The 10,659-nt window shown below is 39.8% G+C and overlaps 1 protein-coding gene across 2 annotated transcripts in view; it reads left to right on the forward strand.

Annotated features, from left to right (window-relative positions):
• TM7SF3 (transmembrane 7 superfamily member 3) overlaps nucleotides 1-10,375 on the forward strand; it is a 47,455-nt gene extending 37,080 nt beyond the window's left edge. For both annotated transcript variants that reach the window (XM_033222602.1, XM_033222603.1), the window contains 5 exons: nucleotides 918-998; nucleotides 1,626-1,778; nucleotides 5,277-5,374; nucleotides 5,963-6,125; nucleotides 7,705-10,375. In XM_033222602.1, the coding sequence (XP_033078493.1) occupies nucleotides 918-998; nucleotides 1,626-1,778; nucleotides 5,277-5,374; nucleotides 5,963-6,125; nucleotides 7,705-7,967 (758 nt within the window). In that variant the 3' untranslated portion in view covers nucleotides 7,968-10,375. The remainder of the gene's footprint in view (nucleotides 1-917; nucleotides 999-1,625; nucleotides 1,779-5,276; nucleotides 5,375-5,962; nucleotides 6,126-7,704) is intronic.
• The last annotated feature ends 284 nt before the right edge of the window (nucleotides 10,376-10,659 follow it).

Here is a 10,659-nt window from a genome sequence, read left to right on the forward strand (position 1 = left end):
CTTAGTTGCTAAGCTGTGGTCTCAAAGTTATCACTAGCTTTTTTTTTTTCTTTTTGAAGAGATGGAGTCTCACTGTGTCTCCTAGGCTGGAGTGCAGTGTAGTGGCTGTTTACAGGTACAATCATAGTGCACTACAGCCTCAAATTCCTAGCCTCAAGTGATCCTCCCACCTCAGCCTCCCAAGAAGCTGAGACTGCAGGCTCAAGCCACCATGCCCCACTCTGGGTTTTTTTGATATATGGATATGTATCATTTTATATTTATTGAAACTGAGATACAGTACAAGTATTACCAAGAACAACTGTGAAGAATTTAAGAAAATAGGTAGAGCTATGGCCTCCATGATCAGGATTAGGCTTATTTGTGGGAACAAAGTTACCTGTATGCTTGCATTACCAGCTGTTTTAATGGATGAAGGTAATGATTGATCATTCTAAACAGGATAGGATGAATTAAAAGAAGATATAAAAGTTATATTTTGCTTTGGAGCAGTTTGGGTTTCTTTTACCTTTTACGTTTTATTTCTGCTTACAAAATTATTAAAATGTAGTGTGTAATTTCACATCAGACACACGTGACAAAGTGCTATTGTTTTAAGCAGAAAAAATAAATATATTAAAGTGAGCTATGAAATGAACAAATAACCATTTAACAATGGAAACTGACCTATATACAAGAAAGTGTATCCTGTAGTTAGTACTTTAATATTGTATCTATTTGATAATAACTACTCCCATGACTGCTGAATTTCTTCTGCCTTTCAGATGTTTTTTTTCCTCTGAATGCTGTAACATGTAAATTCCAGGAGCTTAAGCATGTATCTGCAGATGAACTATTTAAATTGCACTGTAAAAAGGGTGCCTAACCATAGCTTTTGTTGTTTTGCTTTTTTCCTTTCCTGGTGGTTTGCCACTTAGAATTATTCTTCATAGGCTTTATCATCATGGCATTCTTCTTTTACATACTGATTACAAGACTGACACCTATCAAGTATGACGGTAAGTGAAAATTACATAGTTTAACTGGGTATTCAAGAAGGCAGGTGCTGTGTTTTACTTTACCTTTCCTTCTACAGTTTGGCCTATATTGTGTGTGACAGCCTGTTAAGTGTATAAAATAATGGTCCACCTAGGCTCTGGACACCTTTTCTGAACTACTCATTCAGACCTTCTGGGTTTTTAATCTGTATCGTGAATTCCTTGGTACTTAGGGAAAGGAAGACCCATATTGATTATAGACCTGTGTTCTGGCTATGTGATATGTTGAAGATATGAGATGTATAGCAAGCAAAATGTTGAGGTTTTCTTTACCTGAAAACAGACACCCCCCTGCCCCATTACATTTAACAGAATGCTTGTCACCTTCTCCTTCTCAATCCCAATTTATTGACAAGCCAAGCCTGTCACTGGTCCTGTGAGGTTTAGCTCCCTGGCTAATTTCCTTGTCTCAGCCCAGACCCCTCCCTAGAGAGGGTTGCTCAATGCTGGCTTCATGGCGCCACTGAAGAGCCCTCAGTGCCTGACCTACAGAAAGCTGAAGCTGGCGTTAGTAATGGTATTGTATGTCTAAGGCACGCAGTTGGAAGTACTGCCGGTGATCCAGCAGTTCATCCTCTCTCTGTACAGTGCATCTGATTCTGACAGCTGTCGCTGGAAGCGTCGGTGGAATGTTCTTGGTAGCTGTGTGGTGGCGATTTGGAGTCCTCTCGATCTGCATGCTCTGTGTTGGACTAGTGCTGGGGTTCCTCATCTCATCAGTGACTTTCTTTACTCCACTGGGTAAGCGATAAGTAACTGATGTTTTGTGTGTTTTAGTCACTGTTTGAATACTGCCTCATTGGATTTGCATCCTGGAGTGGCGTTGCATGTCAATGCTGCTGCTGTGGAGTTCTGCAAATGCATTGATGGTGTGACACTTTCAGACAGCACCCGTACCAGTAAAAGTCCCTCCTTCCTCAAAGGCACATTAGATGAAATATAGAATGTCTTTAGAGGTAGCTTTGTAGCTATTTGTTGTGTTAGGGGTGTGTGTTTATTAGAAATCATGGAGGTAAAGGGGCTCTGCTCTGATGGCAGCTGAGTTGGGGAACCTGGTACTTTGTTTCTGGTCTTGTACCCTCAACTTCCACTCCCACCCTTTGCCAAACCCCAGGTGTCCCTGAGGTACTTAACCACCCTGGGGCAGTAGCACAGGGATAGTTCTGGGGTTTTTCGGTGTTTTTTTAAAAAGTAATTCAATTGCTATCAGTTTTTAAAATCTGGTTAACTTATAAGTTAACTTTCTTTGCCATTGTTTAATAATTTACATTTCCTGATTGTTGTCAAAAACAAAGAAAGTATCTGCACTCAAAAGTATTCTATTTGGCTGTTTCCTTTCTGTGACAGTGTTCTTAAAACACTAAAGTTGATGGGACTTTAGATATAAAAATAGCCATTTTATGAGGCTGTAAACTCTATAGAGAATGCAGGATATAGTGGAGTACAAGTCATGTGTCCCTTATCTTCCTGAAGATTTTTTTTTTCTAAGACTACAGAGAATTGACAACCTGTGTTTACTGTCTAAAGCCCTTTGTTCTGACTTTAGCAAACCTAGAGGCAAGCATATTCCTTCTGGCCCTGCTACAGGTAGCCTTTTATCTGGATAGTCTGATGAAAAGCAGTGTTGTGTAGGCTCGGCTAAATGACAGATTCACATGGGGATGTTTTGGAAAATACAGATTCAAGGCTGTACCCAAGATGTGCTAAATAAAATACTACCTAATGACTGGGCATGGTGGCTCATGCCTATAATCCCAGCACTTTGGGAGACCAAGTGGGAGGACTACTTGACCTCGAGTTTGAGACCAGCCTGGGCAACATAGTGAGTCCCCATCTCTACTGGGAAAAAAAAAAAAAAATAGCCAGGTGTTGTAGTGCACACCCGTGGGCTCAGCTACTCTGGGAGGCTGAGGCTAGAGGATTGCTTGAACCCGGGAGGTTGAGGCTGCAGTGAGCTATCATGGTGCCACTGCACTCCGGCCTGGGCGACCGAACAAGACCCTGTCTCAAAACAAAAAGACCACAAAAACCAACTATTACTTAATGGGCTTCCCCCCTTTCGTTAATGCTTAGAGGATGGAGGGATGATAAGGTAGAATTTCTATTAATTTAATGTACTTTTCATGAGTAGAATGAGCATAAATTATACAGTCAGGAAAAAACCCTCCTTATGTATTCTGGCTCTGTCACTAGTTCCCTTTCTAGCTTATAACCTTGGGCAAGGTATTGAAACTTTGTTCCATCATTTGTGAAATGATCTGATAGGATAGATGTGAGGAATGAGAAAACAGAAGTAAAGAGGTCTCTTAATTTTCATCTTTATAAAAGTAGTCTAGAGCAGTTATCTCTAAACTTTTTGACATACTATTCCTATTGTTAAAAATAATTTTAGCGTATGCCCTTTATATATGTTTGTTTAGGAACTATCTCATAGCTCAAGGACAGAGTGATCATCTCCTCACTGCTAGTGGGTGCAAACCCATATTTTTATTTTTCAGAGACAGGATCTCTTTATGTCACCCATGCTGGACTGCAGTGACATCATAGCTCACTGCAACCTCAAACTCCAAGGCTCAAGCCATCCTCTTACCTCAGCCTCCCAAGTAGCTGGGACTACAGGTGTGTGCTGCCATACCTGCTAATCTTTTATTTTTAGTAGAGACAGAGTTTCACTGTTGCCTAGGGTGGTCTTAAACTGGGCTCAGGCAGCCCTCCCACCTTGGTCTCTCAAAGCGTTGGGATTACAGGCTTGAGCCACTGCACGTGGCCTACATACATACACACACACACACACACACACACACACGAAATATATATATATATAAAAATTTTTTTTTCCCCCTGAGACAAAGTCTCACTCTGTCTCTCTGGGTAGAGTGCAGTGGCGCAGTCTCGGTTCACTGCACCCTCCACCTCCCGAGTTCAAGTGATTTTCCTGCCTCAGCCTGCCGAGTAGCTGGGACTACAGGTACATACTACCATGCCCAGCTAATTTTTATATTTTTAGTAGAAATGGGGTTTCTTCATATTGGCCAGGCTGGTCTCAAACTCCTGACCTCAAGTGATCTGCTCGCTTCAGCCTCTCAAAGTGTTGGGATTACAGGTGTGAGCCACCACGCCTGGCCAAGAGGCCTATGCATATTTTTAAGCATAAGCATTTGAAAAATATTTGGCTGACTGCTACAATCTGATTAGATTGTTAGTTTTCACCTTATGTGGGAAGCAATGAGCTTCTTCTCTGAAAGGGTCCGTTCTTCATATGCATGCATCATAACTGTTTTTAATACCTAGATTTCTTGAAAGCCTTTTTTAAAAAAGCCACATGTGTATTTTGTGAAGGTGAATATAGTTAAACTAGAGAATATAATCTGTAAGTTCACCTCAATGGCATGTTGCTGTTGGCTTCAGAGCATATGGAGTCTCAAGGTCCAATCCTATAGCCTAGGGACTCCCACTCTTCCACTCTGACCTGGATATGTAGGTCTCGAGGCATGGGGCCATTTACAGATGGACTGAACGGTGGTGCCAGTGTCAGTATTAAACAGCAATCAGGCTATTCTTGCTTTTTAAACTTAATTTATAAAGAGGAGTTCTTATATATTTGTTCTGGGTCAGCCTAAGTTGTACAGCATTTTAGAGTCCAGCAGCAGGAGAAGGGTTTAGGAAGAGCAGATGGTTGGTTGGTTCCTCTTTCCTGATACATGAGGAAATCACACGTCACAGTGTGCAGTGGCATGACAGGACATGCTTTGATGGTAAAAATCTGTTAAGTGGATTTGCTGTTTACACTGGGTTCATGGCTTAACTTTGAATGCCTTTTATTTATATTTTTTATTTTGCAGTATGAAATCATGAAGTCAGAAATATAGAGCTAACGGGTGATTTAGAGCCTGGAGATATAATTCAATGTCATTTTGAGGGTTAGGAAACTGAGGCTCAAGTTCATAGAGCTAGTGAATGAAAGAGCTTGGACTATTCCAGTCTCTTCTAAATGATTGTTAATAAATGTGCAGAGCATTGACCTGCTTGATTCCCCCCACCCAGTTTCTAGAACACATCCTTCAAAGAAGATTGTATTGACAGTTAAATGAAGAAAATTAGAATTCATTTCTAGTTGCCAACATATTCCCTGGTTGTTACTTTAAGCCTTTGATGTATATCTGTGTTCAGATGTTCCAAGAAACTAAATCTAACTTGGTAAAGCTGTTGTTTACTCTTAGTTTCTTTTTGCTTTTTCAGGAAACCTAAAGATTTTTCATGATGATGGTGTATTCTGGGTCACTTTCTCTTGCATAGCTATCCTCATTCCAGTAGTTTTCATGGGCTGCCTAAGAATAGTAAGTGTTTCATCAAAAGTTAGATTTATTCATTATGTTATCCTGTGTTCAGCTGATCACTTATTTCATCATTTTGCATGTTTACTGGGGAGGGCTGTGTTATCTGTATCAGATGATTGCTTCTAAATAGCCTTGTTACTATGAAAGCAAAGGAAATTCTATTTATGATTATCACATGGTGTTCCCCCCCCCCCATTCAAACGGAGCATCACAGTCAGTATGCTTTTAAGTGGGAGCAGAGAAGGTAGTGCTTACTCTAGTACACCAACCTGATGGGTCATTAGTTTCAGCTGGCTTCAGAAGAGTGCTTCTTCCTCTAATTAGATTTTATTTTTGAAGTTCCTTCATAGGGAAGATCTTTTCCATAGTATTTGGATAAGCTGAACTGTGTTTTAAGAACTCATATGGATGTTGAAGGTTGTTTTCAGTTTATCTTTCCAGGGAACTTCTGTTCAGCTCTGAGGGGGTCTGGTCCCTTTTCATACCTGAGGGAGCAAATGTGATTTCCTGTGATTGAAGCCAGTGGAGGGTTAGAAACTGCTTTTGTTCTACCATGGATGATGCCTAAACTCTTCCACTCTTCCACAGCTGAACATACTGACTTGTGGAGTCATTGGCTCCTATTCGGTGGTTTTAGCCGTTGGCAGTTACTTGTCCACAAGCCTTTCCTACATCACTTTGAATGTACTCAAGAGAGCGCTCAACAAGGATTTCCACAGAGCTTTCACAAATGTGCCTTTTCAAACTAATGGTAAGACTCTTAAATCCAAAAACCAGTGTGACAGCACGGTAGGAGTCTTGACCCACCTATGCTAACCAGAGCACTTGGAGACTAAATTTAAAGAAAGTCAACTGGGACAAAAGGAGGGAACACAGCATAACAATGCTGTGAGAACCCTCCGTTACGATAACTTAGGATTGTGGGAGCAAAGCATTTAAAATTTTAAGATGAAGATAAAAATCTACTACATGAATTTCCTTAAGAAATTTCCAAGATTATTTAGGTTTACCTGGTCATTCTCAGTGGGGAGAAAAATGCTGACAGTAAAGACTTTTGACACTTACGGCTGGGGATGGAATGAGGGATGAGAATGACAACCTGATTGAATTTTAAGTTATTCCCTTGTTTCCCTCCTTTAATGAAGCATGCAGTTTGCTAGTTGAAAGAGTTTTTAATTAGTAAGCATGTAGTTTCCCTCACTTGTAAGATTCTATCCATTACAGATTTTCTATAAATTTTTTGAAGAAAAAAATGACTGCCACATGAATTGTTCAGATTGTAAGATACGTTGACTTCAGAAATGTTGAAGTGTGGAGAGTGAAAAAGCATGTCCTGGAATTGAAGATATATTGCATAAGCACAATTGTGATTGTTGCGATTTTATTTTAGGGCAAGTCTTTCCCTCTACCATCCAGAGCTTTCCCTTTGGATAAGAGGTTGATGGTAGAGACCTCGAAATCCTCGAAAACCTTAAAACTCTTGCAAATTTTAAGTACCAGACAGTGTTTTGCCGAGCCTTTTACTAGAAGCTGAGTACCAGCCGGGCGCAGTGGCTTACGCCTGTAATCCCAGCACTTTGGGAGGCCAAGGTGGGTGGATCACGAGGTCAGGAGATCGAGACCATCCTGGCTAACACGTTGAAACCCTGTCTCCACTAAAAATACAAAACATTAGCCAGGCGTGGTGGCGGGTGCCTGTAGTCCCAGTTACTCGGGAGGCTGAGGTAGGAGAATGGTGTGAACCCGAGAGACAGAGGTTGTGGTGAGCCAAGATCGCACCACTGCACTGTAGCCTGGGCGACAGAGCGAGACTCTGTCTCAAAAAAAACAAAACAAAACAAAAAAACAGTAACGATTGGTTGAATGTTTTCATGTGCTCCTATACCTACACTGTGAGTGCAGTAGGGCCCCATATGGAGTGGAATGGGAAAGAAATGAGCATGGTGGCATCTGATGTTCCATGACATACATATGTGAAGTATAACTAGATCACTGCCTTCCTCCTCGAACTCCCTCTGAAAAAACACACAACCAACCGTGGGTACTTGTTACATAATGTTGGAAGGCCAAAGATCCAAACAACTGATTTTTTTACAACCTGTCTGGACTTTCAAATGTCTGTAATAGAAAAATCCTAGTTTCAAAAATAAGACTGTGGCTTCCCCACTGATTCCTTGGTTTGTATGTGAGGAACTACATATGTGTTTGGACTAACTCACCAGAAAGTCTATTAGAAAGGAAGATACAGATTTAGTCCATGAAGGGTTGTGTTATTATGTTAGATTTTAAAATACTAGAGTTCAAACTGTACTTTTTCTACTGTTTTTTAGACTTTATTATCCTGGCAGTATGGGGCATGCTGGCTGTAAGTGGAATTACATTACAGATTCGAAGAGAGAGAGGACGACCGTTTTTCCCTCCTCACCCATACAAGTTATGGAAGCAAGAGAGAGAGCGCCGAGTTACGAACATTCTGGACCCTAGCTACCACATTCCTCCACTGAGAGAGAGGCTCTATGGCCGATTAACTCAGTTCAAAGAGCTCTTCCAGAAGGAGCAGCCAGCTGGAGAGAGAACGCCCCTGCTTCTGTAGATGTCCAGGGGTTTGGTTAGTGTGCCTCAGCTTTGGAGTTCATGCCTGGAGTGATTCAGCAGTCTCTGGTGCAAGTCTAATAAGAGATCAGGCATATAGATCTGTGCTTTGCATAATATTATGGTGCCCTTATTGATATACGGTAAGGGTGTATACTAGGGGATTAGGATGATTCTGAGAGAATGAGAAAGATGACCAAAAAGTTGGTGGTAGGGAGGCTTTTCCTTATTTCCAAATACTTGAGAAATTACCTTTTGGTTTCCAAATCTATGATCAACTTATTCCATTAAATAGATACATTTAAAACATTAAAAACTGATTCTCCTGCAGAGCCCTGGTGTTTCTTTTTATAGCCCCTTGAAACAAGTCTCTCACCTGAGTTTGTCTGAACTTTTGGAGGGAGTTTATTACTGAGTCTTTATTTGTGACAGTATTTGGAGATTGAGGGATTTGATACTTAGGCCTTTGAATTTTAGAAAACAAAAAGAGAAGCAGGCCAGGCATGGTGGCTCACACCTGTAATCCCAATTCTGGGAAGCCAAGGTGGGAGTATCGCTTGAGTCCAGGAGTTTGAGACCAACATGGGCAACACGACAAGACCCCATCTCTATAAAAAAATTAAAAAATTAGCCAGGCATGGTGGCACGTGCCTACTCCTAGCTCCCAAGGAGACTGAGATAGGAGGATCTCTCGAGCCCTGAAGATTGAGGCTACAATAAGCCACTAGCTCCAGCTTGGGTGACAGAGACCCTGTCTCAAAAAGAGAAAGAAAAAAACAAAAAAAAAGCAACTTATTTTCTTACTAAAAGCAGTCTGATTACTTAGTTGCATGTCCTTCTTAGTATCATACATTATCCGAAAAGTTACCTTTTTGTTTAAAAATTTTTAAATCGTGATAAAATACACATAAAATTTACCTTCTTATTCATGTTTAAGTGTACAATTCAGTAGGTTCCCTTTGTTTTTGCCTTTTATGGCTTAAAATGGTAATTGAAATAGCTAAATTATTATTTGAAAATAGGCCAATTTATATAGATAATAGAATTTTACAAGGGTGATTTATTTATATTCCAAATAAAGGAGCCCCCTTTTTTTCAAGGCCTTTTAAAATACTGTCAACAGGTGATCTTTAACTGCATTAGATGACATATGGATTATGTTTGTTTTTAGGAAATAACCCCCACCTTAATCTATATTGCCTACCAGGTGCGGTGGCTCACGCCTATAATCGCAGCATTTTGGGAGGTCGAGGTGAATGGATCACCTGGGGTCAGGAGTTCAAGACCAGCCTGGCCAACATAGTGGTCTCTACTATATTCTAGTATAGTAGGATATATACTCCTATACCCCATCTCTACTAAAAATACAAAAATCAGCTGGGCATTGTAATGCAGGTACCTGTAATCCCAACTACTCGGGAGGCTGAGGAAGGAGAATTGCTTGAACCCAGGAGGCAGAGGTTGCAGTGAGCCAAGATCATGCCACTGCACTCCAGCCTGGGCAACAGAGTGAGACTCTGTCTCTAAATAAATAAATAAATAAATAAATAAATAAATAAATAAATGTCTATATTGCCATTAATAAGAAAACCTTAGAAAAATTTGTACTTCATAGTTCTTTCTGCTCAGTTAGCTGTGTTAGCATTAGTGTAAAATATAACTCTTAATAATTTCTTTTCTGTACAAAGCCTTTGTACAGAAAGGCTTCATCCTTAAAGTGATGAGGGTGGAGTCAAAAAGGATTCAGGCGTTTAGAGGAGCTGCTTTTCATTAGGACCTTGGAGAGTCCCCTCAGTTTTGACACCCTTCTTTCACCACAAGAAAGCACTGGACACCCTGGGTTGCATACTTACTACTCAGGAGCTTTCCCCCCAGCTTTCAGAGCACTAAATTATTGTGAGCTGGTGTCTCTGCAGGCCTGAGTATTAGGGTTGGTGAACATTGTTGCATACACATTTGTGAGTTAACCACTATTTAAATGATGCTGCTTTTTAAAGTTTTTTCAAAGTACAATAGATTTTTGAAGTTTCAGGTAACTGGAAAAATCTTTAACTTTTGCTTTAAGTGTTTGGGGCAGGATAAAACAACATACAAAATATAAAACAATTTTTGCTTTGAAAAATTCAATGCAGGTGACCATTTACTGCTTATTCTGTAATGCTTACTGTCTATAACTAACTTCAGTAACACTGAAACTTGATGAAAAGTTTTTTAAAATTATTTACTGTAAGGACAAAGTTATATGGAATGTTTGTGAGTTAGTTTCTATACCATCTGAATGTACTGCCAGTGAAGACTGTAAAGACACAACACACTATTTTGGAGGGAGGATACAAATTGTTTAAAATTTTTCATAATTTGTGAATAAGTTTGTATAGTTTTTATAATAAATCCCTATTTTGAAAAAAATGCTAAAAAGCTTCATTAAATACTTTCATAAATTTTTTCAGATTATATTTGTACGATAGCTACAAGACACAAGGAATTTCATAGCTATAAAAAAGTTATTTAATATGGGCAAACAATATAGTTCTTCATTTTTAAAAAATCACAAAGATAATTAACAGGAAGTGAAACCTGGGGCAATGTGTTAAAAGATTAATTTGGTGTTATTAGCACTTCAGATGTGTCAAACTAAAGAAAAGTAGCAGTTAACAGGAAACTCTGTTGAACTGTTCTTTAAAATGTTTTCA

This window comes from Trachypithecus francoisi, unplaced genomic scaffold (assembly GCF_009764315.1).
Source record: "Trachypithecus francoisi isolate TF-2019V2 unplaced genomic scaffold, Tfra_2.0 Lachesis_group11, whole genome shotgun sequence".
NCBI lineage: Eukaryota > Metazoa > Chordata > Mammalia > Primates > Cercopithecidae > Trachypithecus > Trachypithecus francoisi.